The 22,517-nt window shown below is 36.1% G+C and overlaps 1 protein-coding gene across 1 annotated transcript in view; it reads left to right on the top strand.

Annotated features, from left to right (window-relative positions):
- Positions 1–385: 385 nt before the first annotated feature.
- The window catches only part of LOC149588155 (uncharacterized), a 56,318-nt gene continuing 34,186 nt past the window's right edge, over positions 386–22,517 (top strand). Inside the window, exon 1 of the mRNA XM_089863004.1 lies at positions 386–909. Coding sequence (XP_089719130.1) covers positions 858–909 — 52 coding nt within the window. The 5' untranslated portion in view covers positions 386–857. The remainder of the gene's footprint in view (positions 910–22,517) is intronic.

Here is a 22,517-nt window from a genome sequence, read left to right as displayed (position 1 = left end):
AAACAAGTGCCAGCAGTCAACCTATGTCATGTTTTTCAAATGATGGCCTCCGAATTTCTATTGGAATGGCTGTACCCTTATCAAAAATTTGAGTACCAAGCGCATCTCGAAATCACGTCCAGTGTTTGACCATCAGATATCATTTCTACAGGGAATCTGCTTCTGATATCCCTCTTCGCGAGACCATACCTCCGGTACGCTGTAATTTCCTCGTGGGTCGGACGTTAGGAAAAGCGGCGTATCCTATCGATCGCTTAGCCGCCTTCAGTTTTCGGGAGCATCTCGCCTAGCTAGCTGCAATTTCTGCAAAACGCGTCCAGGGGGCCTAACCCTCTCGTCCACCCGTCCGTCTCCTTTCGAGCCAGTTCTCTTTGGCCCCAGCGCCGCGCGTCAGAAGACTGTGAACTCTCTCAGTGTGTACGGAGGACACTAGCAGACTGCCCCTTCTCTTCTATTTTCTTTAGCACATCGACCGTTCGTTCGGAGCTGGAGCTACTCCGGCTTTTTCGTATCCAACAACCTCTCTCTATCCACCACATCTTTCTCTCTTCTCCGTCTCCTTCGACCATTCTCTCTCGCAAGGAGCATCGCTTTAACCGCTTAGCGAACATGATTCCTTTCTTCACTATTTAGCAGTTACGGGGGCACACGCTTATAATACGTCTATCACGGTTTTTCTACCGAATCGGGAAAAGTTGTGTTTATTCGTCAATAATTGCGTTGTTTCTTTACTGACGGACCGTCTGACGTTAGATTTCCTCACCGGATAACCAAGATAAAAGAAACTAAGAAACATAAAAAAGAAGACAGAAACATCCTTGCCAAATCGAAAAAAGAATAACAGCATTTTTCCCCATATGGCGCGTATTAAATTAGGATTAACCCTAATATGCGTTTTGTCTATATCGGGTAAGTGGATCATTTATTTCCTATTTAGTTTTTTTTTTCGTTTCCTGTTATGGTTGGAGGAAACGCTTCCTGTTAGATGTACAGTAAGAAATAGACAAAATGACTCGGAAAACGAGTGTCTATTGGCAAGGACTTCCCTTAAGATCTACAAGTAGTCACGGAAACTTGGACGTCTTTCGAAAACGGTTGACTGAATTTTTTTAGCTTGGTTTGTTGGGGAAGGATGGTTCGCGCGATATCTCAGACATGGATGGATCTGTGCGAAACCGGACGGACATCGTCAAGGGCTATACAAGGGTTTTGCTTCCAGGGAATTTCACGGATACTAGGGTTATCTAGTTGCTTAGGGTGCTGGTAGAAAGATCGCGTCGTATTTTGCTCTTAAGATATAGCACGAATTCGCTGTACATTGAAGAAAACTAACCCAGGGAAGACTATAGTACCGTCAACGGATTTTAAGTATTAAATCCTTCATTTCATAATAATTAACGTATAAATATGATTTTAAGCACTTTATTGGAATATATGTGTAATGTCCAGTTTGTAGAGGATGCCAGAACATTTTTAGACTACCCACATTATAACAGATCATATGAATTTAATCGACTTTGTCTTAATAATATTGGTACATTTAACTCGATCAATTGTACAGAAAAAATTAAGTTAATGCCATTTTTTGTCGGATATTTATGTTTAATTATGGCACTTACTTTATGATTTTCTAATACATATTTTTATAGAATATAGCCATAAATAGTTATTTAACAAATATTTATAATATCCGATTCCTTGAATTCACATTTTCGCGGTTATTGCATCTGACCTAAAATGTTATGAAAATTCTACGATTCTATAATTCATAGGTTTCGATATATAATTATTAGTACAGTACCAATTAATATATCTACAGAATATATATGGTAAGGTTTGATGTACGCAAATTTTTCATCATAAGTGGTAAAGTAAATTATACATTTTATTACTCTAAGTTATCATACGCGGAATTTGACCCTATCTTGTGTCTGAAAGGTAATATACCTATTCTAATTTAGGGAAAAACTACTACTGTAATGCGTAGTAGTTTAAGTGTGAAAGTTGTAATCATTTAGAAGATTTTGAGTGGAAAAAAATGCCTTGGTAAAATTTTAATACGCTTCAAACCAGTAATTTACAGCGGTATTTGGCTAAATTATACCAACTCTCATGATACAAAATGACTAAAGCGCAGGCGTCAAAAGCCGAGATGGAAGGGTGGATTTTTACCCCCTTGTCTATCCCTCTTAGATTCATTGAAAAGGTCTGTTCGGCAATCTACAATATCATTTTCCCATTAAGCAACTCCTTGAGTTGTATTCTCTAAGGCAATAGTGTTATGGTTTCACGTGAGGCTGGAGCTCCAGTACGTCAGGCCTGGGTGAAACTCGGTGAAAGAATCCAGACTATACAGTATAGTCTGTATACCTCTTGTCTAGCGTGAAGGAGGGGAGATAAAGCTAGAGAGCTGGTATAGTTTGAAGATTGCTTGCAGGGCCTTACATAAAGTGGTTAGATCATTTTACGGTAAGTTTACCCTCTTCCCAGCAATTTTAGATTAGAAACTTTAACCATCTGCAGCTGCAACCTTACTTACTTCATAAGTACATTTCAAAGAGGAAAAATGAAGTGCAGTGTGAAACTTGATTTAAATTCCAAGGTAGAGTGGCAATTCAAATACTAGATTTTACTGTTAGTATGATCATAAATAACAAAATAACAATAAGTACGACCCTTCCCATTATCATTATGATAAAGGAAACCCGGCTCCCGTGTTATATATAGGCCTAGGGTCTTACGTGAAAAAGAAATGGGCAAGTTGAAGTTTCAAGCAACTCAGAACCCATTTCCTCTTTCATATCTATTGCCTGTGCCTCAGCAGGGGTCGCTTCTACGAATGTTTAATCAAATAACAAGATAATAAGTGGACCCAAACACCATTTAGTGTTTGTCACGTGTATAGTTTCTTAAAATAATCGGGCAATGCTAGTTCTTAATCATTTGGAATTAATATAATCAGGGATAGATTTAATTTCAGAAGCAAGAATGGAGAACAGGGTAATTAGGGTGCGCGTCAAAGTCCCGGACCCCCTTCCCCGGGACAGGGGGGGGGTATGAAAGAAGAGGCGGGTCATAGCGACAGAGGTAAAAAGGAATTACGTATTTTCGCCATCCCCATGAGCAACGTCATCAAACCGTAGTTGAGCCAATAAGATAATTTAAACTTTTCGTTACGTGTTGGAGGGAGGAGCTCTATACTGGACCGTAAATACTAACCGTTCGCAATTCCTACTTCCAAAATTAAATCTATCCCTGATATAATTCTTTTTGAGGAAAATACCAGAGATGATTTTCTGTTAACGATCATAATAAATGTAAAGGTTCACAGGGACTTTAAATTCACTAATTATAGGAGGTATATTTATGAAGGGAAATATTCCAAAGTTAAGGGCTTAAATTTACCTAAAGCCTCGAAATTCAATATTTGAACTCTCTCCGCATTTAATTTCACCATAATGCAAGCTTATAACTTATGAATAGAATTTCCGAGATTGATAACCTAAAACAATGCAAAGCAGGATACTCCAGTTAAATCTGATAAAATCATAAAAGTCTAAACATAACAGGCTAATATTGCCTCAATTCTAATTTACATATTAGGGCATTGGACCCAATTTTATTAGAGCATAAAGTGAAATGGTATAACCAAAAGTGCAGTACTTCGTTACAGCTTTATGTCATAACAAAAAAGCAATAAACGTAAACTGTAATCGGGAATTCATATATTTAAGAGTTGAGGGAATGGATGTTGTAACCTTGAACCTTCACTTTAGTCTGAATTATCATTATCTACTAAAATATAACATTTCTGTTGCTGATGTCAGTCTATTTTACTCCCAAGGGTTTTTACCCTACTTCCAAGTGACGTAGGTGGTTAAAATTAGGCAAGGCGTTACCTGAGACAGCACCAATGATGTCAAAAATTATAAAGAACCCCCAATCGGTTCCTAAAATGTTTTATCCTTAATTGACTATGGCGTGTATGAAGTAAATACATGAAACAATGAATTCTAAAAGCCCCAAAATGTTTTCTGTGGCCTCAATTATATAGTGTATTGACTGATGTCCATACCCATCAAGCTGAGTCAAGAAGTTGGATCGTCTGAAAGAGCCTTTACTTTAACTCATTCTTTTTCCTTTATTTAATTCATTTACTTTAATTCATTCACATTTATTTAATTTAGTTGAATTGTGTTTAATTCATTCACTTTAACTCTATTCAATTCATTCACTTTAACTCTATTCAATTCATTCACTTTAATTTTATATAATTCATTCATTTTAATTTAATTTTATTTTATTATTAAATTAATTTTCATTTCATTTTATTCAATTTATTAAATTTAATTTTATTCAATTATTTAGTTGAATTGTATTTAATTCATTCACTTTAACTTTATTTAATTATTTAACTTTCATTTTATTTAATTATTTAACTTTCATTTTATTTAATTATTTGACTTTCATTTTATTTAATTATTTCACTTCCCTTTGATTTAATTATTATACTTTAATTTCATTTAATTAATTCAATTTATCCTTATTTAACTATTTAATATATTTACCTTAACTTTACCCTTATTTAACTATTTAATTTATTTACCTTAACTTAACTTAACTTTATTTAATTATATAATTAAATCCCTTTAATTTTATTAATGAATTAGATTTTAATTTATTGGTTTATAATTATACTACCAAAATTGACTTGTCTTTTGAAATCTTTGACATATTGCCCTTCGTATACACTGGCCAAGGAACCGAAAAATTATATCAGAATGTCATTTTAAATGGACTTGTTAATATTCATTAGAGAAAGAAACATTTGCGAAGTTGTTTGAACGAGTAATCGAGTAAACGTGAGGTGTTTTAGCAAGAGAGTCGAATTGGGTTTATATAATTTCGCTAGTCTTTTAACCTCCCATTCAACTTTGATGCTCTTTCAATTAGGCTAGTATACCATTATTATAATCCCCTAAGTTTGCCCTCTGTCTAAATTACAGTATACACGGTCTCTCCCTTATAGCCTTAAGGCCGAGTCAGAGCGAGCCTTATTAAGTTATACTAAAACCGTGGCTATTCCCTAATGGTATCCTTATAGCCAATTTGATTATTACGATGATGCGATTAATAGACCTATTTAGACCTTATTCCCTAGCTTGAATTTTCAATTTCCCATCCAGCAAACTGGATCAAACTTCTTCAAGTTTAAAACTTTAATGAAGTCAAGAATAAATAAGCGATGGTGTTAGCCGAATGAAGGTTCACGAGCCGCTTGCTAAACAGATATACCTGCTGAATCCCACTTCCAAAGATGCAAATATTTCACTACAAAAACCAGTTTGTTCCTATTATTTCCTATATTTTTTCCATAGCGAGGTTTTACAATAAATTTAAGGCCGAAAAACACACGATCTAGATATAGAAACTAACTTCCCATGAGGCGATATATAACGCAATGGATATGTTTAGTCATTTTTCTAAAACATCAAATGAAAGTGTGCGAATTCTCTTGGAGGATGTCACCCTTTCGGCAATTCTGTTATTTCGTTCAAAAACTGTCGTTGGTAGAAAGTAGAGACCCTAGGGTAAAGGCTAACAAAGCAAAGCTCAGGGGGCTGCGGGCCCCAACTTGGGTTAAGGGTAGGAAAACAAAGACATTGTTCAATTGACAACAGCAACTTTTTAACATCGTTGGTTAAAGCACGCAAAACCTATAGACGAGCAGACAGACAGAGAAACTTCTAAAATACTATTGAATATATGTCGAGGGTATTTTGGACATCATATTATTAGTATTCCTCTTGAGAGGTGGAATTAAAACTGAAATGACGTCACACATATTGAGAATTTACTAGCAAAGTCATTCAGGAACCAGAGACATTCATAGCTTTTTGGGTTTTTGGTTAAAATAGTTTGTTATTAATCTGAAAAGAACAGATACTGTAAGACACGTTTAAAAGATTCAGCGTATGTAGTATGAGGCACATTTATGAACAATTATATTATAAAAAGTATTCTTTCAAAGTTCTATGGGTAAGAATAGTTTGTTTGTTTTAAAAACTGTGGTTCTACTGTAACTAGATGAACACAAATTGTACGGTTGAATGAATTCGTTGACTAGGTTGAAGAACATGGATTAGATATCGTAATTGCATGGTTGAACTTTGGAGGAATATTGAGTGGATTCAGTAATGAGGTGAAAGAATATTGAGTGGATGCAGTAATGAGGTGAAAGAATATTGAGTGGATGCAGTAATTAAGTGGAAGATTATTGAGTGGATGCAGTAGTGAGGTGAACGAATATTGGGTGCATGCAGCAAAATTGAATGGATAAAGCAATTTGGTAGATGCGTAAATTTAGAGGACCAGTATTGGGTGGGTTTAATAATTTACTCCATTTATTATTATTTTTAATTATATGAAAAAATATCGTGGCCTTTCGATGAGTATGTGAACCTAAATAAGCCTAACGGGGCACATTTATTGATTGCCTATTTTGTAATTTCATATATTTCTGTTGCAAGTTGCTATTGTTATAGTTTGTTATGTTAAAACTGGGTTCATGTAAAAAAAATAACTGAAAAGAATAAAAAAACAGACCTCAATATTTACTTTATGTACTCTTGGTAACATCCTTTCAAAGTTCTTCCAATAAAGAGTGATGCAACTTCAGGAGCCTTCGATTTTTTTTCTTCTCTAAAGTAATCCTGGAATAGTGGTTGAGCGGCTGTGTATAAATAACTTATTAGGTCCATGTATTTTTAAAGTTTAGTTGACGATAAAATTTTACTGCAAAGTGTTTTTCTATAGTAGTGAAACTTAGCTTTATAAGCGTATAGTTTATTCAGAAACATAGTGCACTCTGATTTTAAGTGGTGTTTCAAAATCAGAAGTAGATTTACGAGCAATTATCAGTCGCTAGTGTTTGTAGATGGTTTTAAATGCATGTTCTAAATGCAAGGCTTTACTGCATGTTATACATGCAAGGTTTCACTGCACGTTCTAAATTCAAGGCTTAGCTGCATGTTATACATGCAAGGCTTTACTGCATGTTATAAATGCAAGGCTTTACTGCATGCTATAAATGCAAGGCTTTACTGTATGTTATAATTGGAAAGCTTTACTTTTTAACAATGCAATGCTTATTAATGCAAGGCTTTACTGCATGCTATAAATGCAAGGCTCTACAACAGTTTACCTTCATCAATTTTTATGTATCAAACAGCTGAAATTCATTCATTAAATTTAACCTTAATTTAAAGTTAGCGGACAACATCTTACATATTCCTTTCTCGGTCAAGCGACCTACCCCATCTTCCAGTCATGATGAACAGTTGGCATAAAAAGCCTCGTACAGCCGGGTCATCATTCCCTTCTTTTGAAATAGTACCAGTACTCCAACCATAGCACAATAGGCTGGATATACTTTTTCTCGTTTAAAGCTACCGCACAAAAGAAAATATGTTTGAGTACTTCTTTTAATATATTCGAATAGACTTTTCAAACACACTAGGCTTAGGCCTAATCGAAACTAATTTGACGCTCGTAAATCTAAAAATGATCTACGAAGAATACTAGTCTAATCTAAGTTCACTGCGCATATTCTGATATTCAAAAATGACTGCATAGCGACATGGCTGATACTCTAAATCCCGAAAAAGAAAAATGCATATATATATTCCAAATACAAAAATAGCATCGAGCTGGAACAATGGTTTAATGATTCCTTTTTTCCTTCCTTTGTACGTCGTTCTCGCTTTTCTTTCCGAAACGATCGAGGTAAAACAAAATATTTCATTTTGACAAGAAAAGCTAAGCAATATCGAACTCTGTACACGCCCCGAATTCGATGACAAGTTGAATAAAACTTTTAAAGTATAAGAAAAGTGAAACCGTCGCCAGGGCCGCTAGACACACGCGCGATGAAACGAAATACAGTAAGATAACAGTTTTTCTTTTGATCCTGCCATTTCCTGTATAAAAAATACCATAAGTTTATAAGATATGTATACGTATACTTTGTACGACAAGCGAGAATAGACCCAACAAACAAATAAACAAGTTGGCTTGGTCCTCGTAAGGGATAGGATGACGTTCACGTGACTAACAAAGTTGACTGTAGTACCATCTGTCGTTGAGCGACGAAAATAAATGTCTTATTTTTCTGATTGAATTGGAGTCTGACTCTTGGGGTAAAACAGGTTCTGCGCATGGCAAAATCAAGTCAATCAGGTTATCCTTTTCTCGCTTCAAAATCCGAGAAGGAGATCTGAGCCGTTATAAAAATTCAAAAGATTTAATGGTTGGGTATATTGACTACACTCGGTTTTGCAGTCTATCTTCCTATTTAGTCTGTCCTAAGCCTTTGACAGTGCCTCACAAGGCGTCGCTTTACGAGAATCTATGACCTCACTCACTTCATGACAAGCTCTCAGTAACCAGTGACAAACTTATGTATGGAACATATTTTATCAACTTATGCGAATACATATATTGTTTTTCTATGGGTAATTCAGGAAGATCCGTTTCTTATGGTACGTCATCAATTACAATACTCCTGATAGCCTGGTTCAACGTCTGGCGATTTTTGTTACTGTTCATTGAAGCTTATTGATAAGCCTATATATTGTTATTTATTACTGAGAAAACGGTAAAGCTTCTCAAATGAGTTCAAAGAGAAGCTTGACTTTAGGTAAATAATTAATAATGGGACCCAATTTTAAACTTTAAACTTTGCACGAGAAGTAGCTTAGTTAAAATCGCCCTCAATGATTAAAGGATAACTAAGTTTTGATAAGCGAATAATTACCACCATAAGTTCATTAGATATGTTCTAAAATTTTGTCACTGGTTAGTGAGATGGTGTCTTGAAGTGACGTAGGTGAAACGTCATAGATTCTCGTAAAACTCCTGCCTTCTTGTTAACAAAATTCCCGTGGCTGGTTTAAATTTCTTTCGATAAATAATATTTTAGATATTCACAAAAATAAGGTACAAATTAACGTGTCGGGGTCAAGCCGGTCAAGATATTTTAACAACCTCACTCGTCGCGTTCACTGACACATACCTATGATATGTACATACACAGACCGTCACTACGAAAGTACTCGTTTAGTTTCTTGTTTTGAGATGAGTCTGGGCCCAATATCGAACTTCGGGATCTTTTCTGGCGTTTGAAAGATGACCTTAAAAATGCACCGAGCCGCGGCATTAGCATTGATCGATATGCAAAAAGGAACTGATCGGAAAGAAATACTCCTATTGTAACAGAACGTGGGAGCGTATTATTTAAATTTCCAATAACGGTTTACTGAAAAATCCTTTGATAATATAGTTTTTTTTCTTCTTACCCCTTTTTTCTTATTTAATACGTTTTGGGATTTGCAGAACCCGAGTTATTTTCAACATTTCATGGTAATGGCAAATTCAATAACACGGAACCAATCGTTCTTGTTTGCTAACAATTTTGTCCGTGTCAAATCTACAGCAAGAAAAAATATTTTGGCAGCTAATGATTTAACGAAAATTTATAAATTGGTAAACTAATACAAGACAATCTCTGAAATACCCGTGAGTTTCTTTACTAGGCTTGCTTGGCCATGCATTCGACCTAAATTATTTCCCTCCTGTTGGAGGGTAACGAAAATGAACAAATCCCGTAATCGCCAAGGATATTTAAAATACCCTGGAGGTGAGATCTAACCAGAAGTGAGATGAGACTAGAAGTACCGAGCTAACCAAATTCTTCACTTGGCGAAAGTGAATATTCTTGATAACACACCAACGGTTGGCCCTCTATTAGCGGTTTCAGAATTTTCCCTCCAAAACGTGAGACGCTCTTTGTGGTAGACGACCAAACTAGATTCAAGCACCCGCGTCCGTGTTCCGCGGCTGTAGGTTGAGGGGAAGGGGGTAGGAAAACCAATTTTTTTCTCTTGAGTGTAGGCGCGTGGGAAGCGGCATAAAATCCTCAAATTTTTTCACTGGTGCCAGGATCTACTACCAATGCTAGAGCTCTTAATTTTGTATGACATTTTGCCGTCCGGACTACTGTTTTCGAGTTATTATATGGGTGCGATAATAATAATAGCATTGCCTTTAAGTTTCTTAATTAAATTTAAGGGTAAAATACTCCAACCGCGGCAAGGACGGAAAAATGTTCAGAAACACTCCGTAGGTGTGTAAATTTCTCTGTTTGTACAAGTATCATTCAGCTAGAGGTTTAGGTGTCACGTGTGCCTAAACACTAGCAGTATACAATGAGCTAATATAAAAACGGATTACTAGCTAAGCTATCCGACATTGCTCGGATGTTGTGATGTACTGCTGGAAACTGAGAAACTACTCCTATCTACGTAATGTTAAACACTAAAGAGCCTTACCGCCATCATTGTGATTGTGCATTAAGAACAAACAAACATGCAAACACTCAAACAGCGCTCTCGGGTGAAATAATTTGGAAACTTAAACTGCCAAACGAAAAATAAAAATCGGTGCCGCGCACAGGCCTCGATTAACGTAGGCAGCTATCCAAATACGCAATCACAGAAACATTCAAATATACATACAAACAAACAAACAAACAAACAAACAAACCACTTTCTCATATATCTATGAGATGCTTTGAAAAGCGAAAAAGAAAAAGCAGAAAGTCGAGTTGCGCAGCTCTTTCTACTTACAATTCCCCTCTTGGGTTATTTAAAAGCTCTTTGGTATCACTAAGCTTATCTTGTTAACAACGTATACTGCAAGATGTAATCACATTTCTGGGGACGACGAGCTTTGGGAAAGTTTACTCCCTTGAGCTGCCGGAACTTTCTGAAAAGGAAGATATAATCATATGCATAAATATTTATCAAAAATATGTAAAATGGGAAAGACGGACTTATTATACGAGTTAGACCTTTATTTATAAAGGCTAACGAGAAGGCTTAGTTCCGCTTATCTTTACGACCACCGCACTCTATGGAAATTTTTGTAATTTGTCAAGGCCTTTTAAAAATCAATTTTAGGCTACATATCGCTTCAAGGACTTTAAAGAATGTCTAAAACTAAGAAGTTTCTCGCGTGCCTCGAGGCAGCCTGGATTTGCCTAAAGTTTCCATTACGAAAAAAGGTTTTTAAAAGTTAATATTGGAACAAACTAAAGTGCTCAATGCCTTAACGTAAAACCAAAAGTGGTGAGGCACTGTCAAAGGCTTAGTACAGACGAAATAGGACGATGGATTGCAAATCTCGCGTCGCTCTCGAACTAGCTCTCAGTAAGTCAATAGCATTACGAAGTACTTAAGAGACATATCTTATAAACTTATGACTTTACGGATGATTCCTCAAATTTAATTAATAAACTGAAAGACCATGATTTCTAATTTAATTAATGGTTCATCCGTAAAACACTCAAATCAAAGTCGATAACAGTGGTCCGGAAGGCATAATGTCATGGAACCTTTTCGACTCAAAATCGCGCAATTCCTTAATTATGGCATACTTCTCAGAAACACTCTTTATAGTCTTATGTTACAAGAGATGGAAACCAAAATTAAGCAATATAAAGAAATTGCAACCTAACCTGATGTGGAAACAGAAAACATTTAGCTATCCAGGCACTACGTTGGTTTAAATCGCACAAACGTCTTTAGAGAGGCAGACAGAGAGACAAACGCTTCAAAATATACATTGTACATTCAAAATCAACGCACTTTGTAAAACGTTCAAACACAGTCCAAATTTAGTGTCATAAGTCATAAGGTATAGGGGATGCCAGGTATAGACTGTTTTCTCGTTTGCTATGATACGTTATCATCAAGTCATCTATAAGCTATTAATCAAATTTCACGCCCGCATTACCGATAATTTGTTAAAGAGACTAATTCGAATATACGTGCCCTCCTGATAAACGAGGTTGGTGTGCGGCGCGAAACTCTGCCATTTAATTACGTGATAAATATCCGAAGGGGATGTTGCAATATTTCGAAGGGCCAACTCATTTATACAAAGATTTAAATTTAACCCCCCCCCCAAACAAGGCTCCGTATTCCGCGGCTCATCTAATATGACCTTTTACGTGTTCCTTTTAATTCATAGTAGTAATTAGTCTCGCGTATTTGGAGTCCCACTCATGTACGGTAAGGCTTAAAAATTTAAGCAACGAACTTAATTCAACAAAATGCCTATTTCCAACGCAGTGTTGCAAAATAGCAAGCACGTTTTTACCCCTCCGAGTGACGATGATGTCACGGAGAGGTATTTCACTGGACGTGTCTGTGGGTGTGTTGTTGTGTCTGCCACAACAACATTTCGCAATTGGCAAATCGGAGCAAACGTGTTCGCAGAAAGCAACTTTTGGCTTCTACTCAAATCGTCAGGATTAAGAAGTACACGGCGATCGGCTAGGGTTACGAAAAACGTCTAGCCTCTTAACGACAGGGATTCCACCAAAGGTTCACGCAATTACGAGTTTTATTAACATTCATATTGGATACTCTTAATTTCCAAAATTTTTTAAAGAGGCACACGCTTGAATTCAAACGTCAACAATAGCTATGTTTAAAGTGATTTTAGGAGTAAAGTTTCTTAAAACGATTTAACTAGAATTAAGCTAAATTAATGGCGATTAAAATAATTAATACCAATTATATTTATTTAATTATTTAAGAAAAACATCTTAACTTATTGTAATATGGGTATACCACTGATACGGTTACTGTGCTACTAAAATACAATTCGTAGGCCAGGATAGTGTAACCTCCCGTAATAATCAAGGGACCTCCTGGGTTTCCACTCCAGGGGTGTACGGTTACATAGAGGATTAACACACAGCGTTACCTCTGACCTTTCCCCGTACTATATAAGCATCGTCTGCTTATGACATTAAGTCAGTTCTTCTTTACTACTAAGACGTAGTAGTATGCTCGAGCATAGGGCGTCTTCGCCCAAGTATTGGACTTCATCGTTAATTAGTAATTAGTATTATTATTTCTTTAATTGTATAATGCAAGTGGCATTAATTATTATTTAATTAGTTAGTTAATAAAGTATGATTGAATCTAAGGAACGGTGTAGTTACTCTTAGTATTAGCCAAGGCTTTTATGGCCACGTGGGGCGAGTTTAGTAATATCGCAAGCGTGGTTACAATAGTATTATTTTTATTTATTTTTTATTCAGTTTTGTTGAAATGAAATGAAAAATAATTCCGAGAATTTTGCTTTCCAAAATGAAGATAACTCCCTTTCCTTGTCTGAGTTTTAGCTATAAATATCACATAGATTAAAGTTTAAGGTTTAAGGCATATTATCTTCCTTTATGAATGAAAATAAATTATTTCTGGGAAGGCAAATTTCGACTTATCATTAAAGGAAAAGATCCCTGTTCTACACATTATACCTTTTTCTTCATCTAAAAGGGAGAACATTAAAAAAAATTATCTCTTATAACAAAACAGTTATTAAAATAGCATTTAATTAACTACTACGCCGCCATGTTTAGAGGCGTCTGCTAGCCAGAACCCCTTTTTCGAAACATCGCTTTATAGCGTGCCGTAATTTAGAATGGTAATTAACCCGGCAAGTTACCAATAATTTTGTCATTATTTTTGATTTTTGCGGTACTCAGAATGTTATGTATGTACAACTGAACATTAAAAACCAAAATTACCTGCACATCTATAATTTGTCTGTTTCCAAAATTTTAATCCCGATAATGTAGTATTTTGTAATCAAAATCACTAATTTAGTACAATTATTCACCTGATTTTAGTTATAATCAAAATTAGCAAGTTATTCAACGCCTTCGAACGTAGTTTTCTATAATCCAAGTTTATTCGGAGTTTTCAAACAACTGAATATGGGGGCTCAAGTTTTCCGAGTTTATATACGAAATCACCGAAATAATTACTCTGTAAAGTTAATTATACCGATGGTAACACCTCGTTTTCCCGATTGATTTACATGAACTTGCTTCGGATAATTTAATATCGCGCTGCGTATACATACTCGATTCTTGGCGATCGATATCAGATGTAAATGGAATAAGCGTAGGCTCGCTATTCGAGGCGTCTCATTTTGACAACAAGTTAGGATTTACTATATTGAAACCTGATAGAGCCGTATACACCTCCCTTGCACTAGCTGCTTCTAGTTTGGAATATCTTAATGATGTTGATTTCATCTCCCCCTTCCTTCCTTCAATTCCCCAAGCCTGCCTTGGTAATGGCGACGAGGGATTTTCAGTATGGAGCCATAACACCGAAGTTAAATCTTGCAAATACAAACAGTAACAGCGCCGTGTCCCTTGGAACGATTTAAGCAGATTTTAATTAAGCTTCCCATTAAAAAGCAAAATCAATGTAAACAAATGAGTTAAAACAAAAGAATCGTGATTATGCAAGATATTAATAATTTCAAACAATACCAGCAAAGGTTCCAAGCGAGATAATTGTAAAATCACTTGTTAACTTTTCCTGGCCTTAGTTTTCCAAAATTAACACAGATTTCAAACCAAAAATCATTAATTTTTTGAACAATTCGTTAACTAGTATACGATATATCAATAAAATGAAAAATATAGGTTAAAACCTTAACAATAACATCTTTGTTAATTTTACGGCCGCCATTTTGAAAGATGGTGGTACAAATTGAAAACCAGCTGCAGGTTCGTTAAATTGAAGATGGTCGTGGATTGGAAAAACCATTTATTTTGAGCATCTTGTTTATGAAAACATTTTTATATCAACCTGTTAATCAAACTGAACAAGTATCAAGATAATTAACAAATCATAATAAAGGTACATTATACATTATATAGAGTTTGTTCTAGATATGCCGAATACGACAAGCCCGCGGGTCTCTACAATTCGTTTTGAAATTATTTCGATATCTCGAGTACAGCGAAAATAGTTCGCTAAAAACAACTATTAAATGGGACATCAACTTTCGATCGGCTTCGAGCCTTAGTCTAAGATGTGACCAAAAAGGAAAGAGGTAAATGTTTGTGGTAGTATGAACTTATCTTCGTTTAGCAGCCGTCCGCTACAGTAAAGAAACTATACCCTGTTGTTGGTTTGCGTGTACACGAAAATCAGTGAACCCATTAGGAAGGGGATTCCAGTCATCGCGAGTTTTCTATCAGATATTTTTCTTTCAAAACCAATAGGCCTAGATCCTTTTAAAATAAATATTTTTCTTCGTTTGTAACCACATTTCCAACCTCGTGTATTCTTCCTTGGATGTCAGATAAAACCTATACTATAACCATAAGTTTAAAAGATATGTTCCATAAGTATGACAATACCACTTCGTAATGCAAGAGACTTACAGTTCGAGCTAGCTCGAGAACGACAAGCGTGAATTGACTACACTCGGTTTTGCAGGACTTCCATCTTCCTATTTAGTCTTTACTAAGCCTTTGAGGGCGCCTCAAAAGGCGTTGCTTTACGATAACCTATAACGTTCCATCTACATCACTTCATGACAAGCTCTGAGTAACTTATGGAACATTTCTTATGAACTTATGCTATTACCTATAGAAACATCGACCTTATACAATAGAGGCCAGACAAGGTTTTAATCTTTGTTTCAACGTATTCCTTATATTCGCGCGCAATTAGACACCCAACAAGCCCTTCAACCTTTGTAATTTGAGTTCACTTTGTATGATTAATTCGACCCAGTACGCCCCTGTGGTAATTACGCTCTTTCCTTGTAACTGTATAGAGCACCTTACTATAGCTTAAAATTAGTTCAAATTAGCACTGAGTCTTCTGGTTCTTTTTTTTTTTTGACGAAATGAGGTGGTTGTTGAAAATTGGTTGGCGCGCGGTATATATAAAAAGGCAGGCTGCGACTTTTACATTTGTCCCCGTAAATCCCTTTCGAGAAATGGTCCATTAATTTGGCGTAAACGGTCGGCCTCAAATGGGCATTTTGAGGCCGGTTGCGGCCGTATACACCCAACCTCCCGTCTATACAGTTTCGTATTTTTGGCGTCGTAATGACACAGTATGGCGAAACCGTCCATTTATTTCACTTTTGCCAGCACGCTGTCATTTTTATCCCCCACGAGAAATTGCACCTTTTCTGACAATAGCCCTACTTTGTCTATCCCCCAAGCAACACTTCCAACAAACACGAAACAAGGCCAGGATCGCTCTAGTCAGATAGCAAATTGGAGTGTTGAGTTGCTACTCAATAGCCAATACCGATTCAGTTTAATACTTGCATCATAAAATAGTAGAGTACGTAACTCTTGTTACATTTTCACTCTACGTTGCCACCGACTTAAAGGGATGCTTTGGACTACAAGAGATACTCGAAAGAGTGTTTAATACAATGAATATATCAATTGGAAGCATGTTTTTATTTGCTATATTAATATAGGTACAAGAAAATAGGTTTACGATAAGGACACTAAGCGTGAACGCACAGCGGAGTACCCCTATTGGACGAGATCGTCAGGTGGTACTAGTCGTCCAATAGGGGTGCTTCTTGGGAAGCCTAACGCGTAGTGTCATACGTTTAACTTTTTTAAAAAAAATTCTAGTCCAGTGTATCAACATCGAAGTATAGAATTTAATTATAAAACGTACCACATATTAAAAATCTAAAAGATAAATTTAGATTTGCATCACATCAACGAATATTACCATCGACTCTAGTTCTTCAAGGCAAAATCGTCACTCTAAGGTGTCAACCGACTATTGTAACCCATGCCATTGTGTGGCTTGTTATTGATTCGCGAGGAGCTGCAATTTAAAAATGAAAACAAAGAGCCCTATCGGGACTTTAAAGCCATAAATTTTCCTTTTGTTTTTGGCTGGCTTGGTTGCTGGATTATTGCCGAGAGGACCCGGATGAAAAAGGCTTTTTCTTGCAAATTTAGAATTAAAATTAGGATAGGAAATGTATAGACTCCGTTTTGCAAAGCAACTGGGAATTGAAAGCCTTTCCAATTTTCTTTCTTAAGTTTTTTGATTGACCATTATATTTTCGTTCTAAGAAAGATAATTGAGATGAATTTTCCAAGACTTTAGGGCGAATAAAATACACTTATTTGAATTCCGATGGATGCACTTCCTTAGACATGATTTGAACCCTATTTTAATGCTTATAGATCGTTCTTTGATTTAATATCTCAATTCAAGCAGTCAGAGCTAACATAAACATCAAATCGTTTTGTTAATTCGTTCTTTTTGCAGTAAATTTCAATTAGAATATTGTAAACCTGCTCATTAAACAGGGTGTTTTTGAACAGTCCATCATGAAGGAGCGTGTTTATTGGGCCATTTTGATTCGAAAATGTTTTATGACATTTTTCGTTCGAGAGCCACTGTTTTCAAGTTGGAGTAATTTACGGATGACCCCTTAAATTTAATTAAGAAATTGAAAGACAATGATTTCTAATTTAATTAAGGGGTCATCTCTAAAACATTCATATCATAACTCGGAAACAGTGGCTCAGCAGACGGGAAACTGTCATAGAACATTTTCGATTCAAAATGGCTCAAATAACATCACCCTTTATTTCTGATATACTTTTCAGAAACACCCTGTATAGTGTTGCGTACATTCAAATTGGTCTAGTATTCTCTGAAGAAGCGTGGTGCGACACTATGTCAGATTTGAATTGATACAAATAAAGCTTCGATTCTATAAAATTTATTTAATCGGAGACATCTTGAAATATGGCAGCTAGAAAAGTCTATCATATTTTCTCGCTCGAAGCAATGGTTTTATTTTATTGCAGATTCAAAAATTATACATTAAAACCAGAAATCTAACTAACCATTGGATGAACCTCATAAAATATTTATATTAAAACAAAAGTTTTGATATTTTAGATTAACAGTGAATGTTCACAGAACTTCCAAAAAAGGCTGTTAAAAGTGTCTTTTCTGATTCCCATACAAAAATATCCCCGAGGTGCAAAGAAGCAATTACAAAAATGTTTAAATAGCGAACTAATATAAGAGAAAGTTTGCCTAACACTGCAAGGTACAGGAACTAGCTTCACTTTACGTTTAAATTGGATTTTTTTCTCTTTTTTTGAACTTCAAAGTAAAGATAACTCTGACGCGCGTTTACTTTTTCAAGATATTTTCAAAAGAGAAGCAAAAATATTAAAGTTTTTATGAAATTTCTGTGAGAAAAAAAATCGATAAAACAACAGTGAAAGTATGCTTAGATGAAACTAGGCTTAGTCTCCGCCTTAACATAACGGTAAGACAGCCGAATTGTACATACATATTAAAATTAAAATTACACTCCTAATTTCAAAGGTAGCTTTTCGCTACTAGGTTTATATTGAAACAAGTTCAGTTTCTACACAGTGAAAAGGAGGCGTTGCGGTAAATAATCTATTGGACGACGTGGGAAAATCTATCAGGTGATACTAGTCGTCCAATAGGATTCTATACCTCAACGTCTCATGCATTCACAATGTGGTCTAATGCGTAGACTCACCGTATTCACTTATCTCATAAATTGTCAACTAATGTTCGAAGAATTTTAAAACTGAAAAATAATGACTTAGCTGGAATTAATGTATGCTCAAAGGGAAGTCACATTACGAACTGTTTTGGTTAAAGCAGAGGTTATATCGCCCGACAATTCGAGTGCCAGCTTCCAGGGGTAAAAATACTAATGTATTTCTTACCGGCCCCTGTAGAACTATTACCCGCAATACACCAGTGTACAATTTTTTGTATACATATATTTGTAAAATTATTTCTTTTAATTCAGTCAATTTTATGATCAAATTGAATTGCAAATTACGTTCTACATGTTTTGAAAAAACACGTGACATGAATTGTTAAAGCGGGCTAAACTTAAAGGGAGGCTGAAGTTTAAAATCAAGTGATTTTTTATCGGTTCTTCTACTAATTATTAGACAATTCTGCATAGTGAAAAATCCCGGAAATATATCCGAATCATTTTAAAGATAAAATTAGGTTGAGATTTTTATGGATCGTTTGAAATAAGCACCTCCGAGCAATTGCATAACGCCCTGCCTTCCTGTTAACTAAATTTCCGTTGCACGCTCTACATCTCGCGCTACGATTGTCACAACGCGCGCAAAATTTTATCAAAGTTCGCGCTAAATTTCATTCGGAATGAAGCGTGCCACGGGAATTTTTTTAACAAGAAGGCAGGGTGCTACGCGATTGGCTGGAGGTGCTAATTTCAAATTACCCATAAAATCTCAACCTAATTTGAATTTTAAAATCATTCGGAGGTGTTTCCTGAATGTTTCAGACTGGTCTTATAATTAGTAGTAGAATCTATTAAAAATCGCTTGGTTTTTCTTTTCACCCTCCCTTTAACGAGTTTTTCATCCGTTATATTAGTTTCAACGGGGTTTTGCAGCTAGTTATATTTATTATTGTAGATATTGCAATTTGAAATATTATTTTACACGCTCTTCGCGTAACAAGAAAGAAAATCCTGTAGTCCGCCTTTCATTTAAGAAACTGAAAAACGTGTACGTGAACCTGAAATACTCTAGACCTTCTGCATATTTAAACTTTCACTATAAAAATTAAATTTGAGAAGCACGTATTAAAGTTTTGTAAAGGTCTTGCGTCTAGAGAGCCAGACGTTTTCGCAAACTTTTGTCTTTCAATTCTTAAACTCTGTATATTCTCGCTAGCTATGGGTCCCCTTGGTTTGCAACCACTAGGAAAATTGCAACAAATAGCTTTGAACGTGCTAATATCATAAACTGACTTTGTACAGCGAATATCCATGCTAAAATATCGCAGATTGGAATGGTTTTGAAAATTTATAATTAAACATACTTAAACTTTAATCTAATCAATGAAAATGGCTTAGAACCTAGTAAAATGTTGTACCTTTCATTTAAGACCGCTTTTAAAACAAACAAAACCCGAGTAACAAATTCTTTTTTTCCGAAAAATCCCCATGTTATTTCTATGAGAAAATTTCCAGTTAGTTTTTTGTAACAAGGTGTGATTAATTTTATGAAACTTTATTTTTTATAAAAAAAAACTATAAGAAATTTCTTCGTTTTTTCACGCCCTAGACGTATGCGCATTCGGTCGAATAGCCACTATTGTACTCCATCATAATTAATGTTCAGTGCTGGTATATCGTACATTTGTACATGGCTGTAAATACGTCGGATTTGCCTAATTTAAGTTACATTACTGTTACGAATGTCCAGCCTTACTACACATCCATATTTCATTAAGTTGCATTATGGAAGCGTAAATTAACACATAAATAACCTAACGCGTGCAATATGTACGTGTATAACGCTTATTAATGACGATATAAATATGATGGCAGACAGCGAGTCATCCCCCGACTTTGTGACAGCTTTAGAAGTCTTCACCAAGGCCCATTGTCGAATCCATTACGAGTAAAGCCATCTTAAACCCCCACGCGCTGTTATCAGGCCTGAGAAATCTAGTTCTACGTTCGCTCACCTTTCATATACAATATTTCACCCCCTCTCATCCTCAGGTAAAGACCACCATTATATTAAACTATATTCTGAATCATAATGGCATTCCGCCTATATTCATACCTGACTTGGTGGTTACTAAATTGCCATGTTGTAGAGCGACGAAATTTTCTTTATTGAAGCACAACGTGTGTAAAGCCACTAAAATCAGAATTCGTGTCAGTAAACAGAGCGATTATTAGGACTAATCATTGTGTACCCATGGATGGATTACCATCTCGAACCTTTCATAAGGCTTACGTACCCATTGAGGAGAAAATGACTCGTGAGTGAGACAGAGATTCGTTCTTTTTTCGCTCTGCGCATGAGCGAAATTTAAAACTCACCGCTCAGGATTCTCCGTGGAGCTTTAGTTACCTTACCCACGTGACCAAATTACTTCCACACACACGCGGGGGCCACGTCACAGCCACTGGTGGACCGTACATTTGGTGGCCCGCTTTTAGACTGTTTGGAATGTACACGTATTTTGTCTGTTGCGGATGGTGACCTTTGTCAATTCTACAAACTGTTATGTGAAGCTATTAGAACTATAGTAAAGAAAATATACTAGTTTTCGAATTATGTTTCATTGAAGAAAACAAATCAATGACAGTCATCAGACACAGGACTTACTGAATCTTGCCCGACCTACTTTAAACGTCTGTGGTGCTATATTCGACAGATCAGAACTAAAGTGACCCCATATCATGTAGAGACATTGCAACTAGTTCTTCTTTAATTATTCTATACTACAGCCTTTAAATCCCTTACACATCATCACTGCATACTCCAGTATAAAGACTGCATGTGGTCGGCGAAGGCTTCCACCATAAACACAGAATGCTTAAAACCACAATTTTTACGTGTCACAGTCTTGTATTAGAGAAACCGGTGTTTACATCGTAAATTTATCACGGTTCGAGTAATTACTTTAACCTATCTATAAGGGAACCATACGTGTATCCTGAAAATGAGCTAAGAGCTGTTCTCTTTGGGGTTTTGCGTGATTAAGACAACCTGGTCAAAACATACAATGGGGGATTTCTCGTCGGAGTTCGCCCAAGCGGAAGCGGGTATAGTACTACGTCGCGTACCCCCCCCCCTTTCCAATGTTTTGCCAACGCTTGATCGCTCTTCACGCCTCATTTCTCCAGACACAGGTAATCAGAGACTGGCCCGTCCCCCTCCTTCCCTCCCCCCGGTACCGTTGGCCCCCGGGGGGTGTCTACGGGGTGAACCCTTCCCCCTTCGATGCTTCGCCACCAACTTCCTCCGAGCGCCGCTCATAACGGATATGATGAACGACTAACTTCCGATAATCGCGAATTTATTTTGTAGGACGTACTTTTCCTCTCTTCTTTCGCTGTGGTCCGGACCAACCGCAACTTTAACCGCCAAAGCTCACTTTTGCAAACGTTTATATTCCATAATCATTACTTTTACCATTTACTCCTGGTGACTTTTTTTTTTAGGAAAAAGTTTGAATGTCGGCGGAAGTGAGTAACGTAGCTTACAGGAATAAGGTCTCGCTAATGCAGTCGATTTTTAAATTTGGGACTAATGTTGACTCATTTGAATATGACTACGCTATTAGTTTGGGGGAGGTACCAATATGGACCAAAAAGGTTTTAGGTTTTAAAAAGTTTTTAGAGTACAAACACGATAATTTTTTCTCTCTAGAAACAAAATATAAGTTTCCATTAAAGAGAAAGTAAAATTGTACTCAATCATTAGCTAGTATAGCGACAAAGGAACTCGCCGTTTTCTGTCACGACATGTTCATTATTTTTCAGGTCGTATGTCCAACTCCCATAAAGCGTAGATACCGCCTCGAAGATGGAGTGAACCAGTGTACTAAATATTAATAAAATTGGTTGAAATGAAAGAAGGTTATGTCGTAAAATAATTTTTTACATTGCAAAGATGGCCATGGATTTGAAAGACATCTAAGCGCTACTTCAAGTAAGGGTTGACGAAAAATTTTCTTAGAAAAACCGCTCAATGCCTGGGCATTCTATCACAAACGTGTAGTGGTTATTTAAAGTGACTA

The sequence above is a fragment of the Phalangium opilio genome, unplaced genomic scaffold (assembly GCF_054372755.1).
Source record: "Phalangium opilio isolate 3A_F unplaced genomic scaffold, DU_Popi_V2 ptg000662l_1, whole genome shotgun sequence".
NCBI lineage: Eukaryota > Metazoa > Arthropoda > Arachnida > Opiliones > Phalangiidae > Phalangium > Phalangium opilio.
This window is presented reverse-complemented; position numbering and strand designations above follow the sequence as displayed.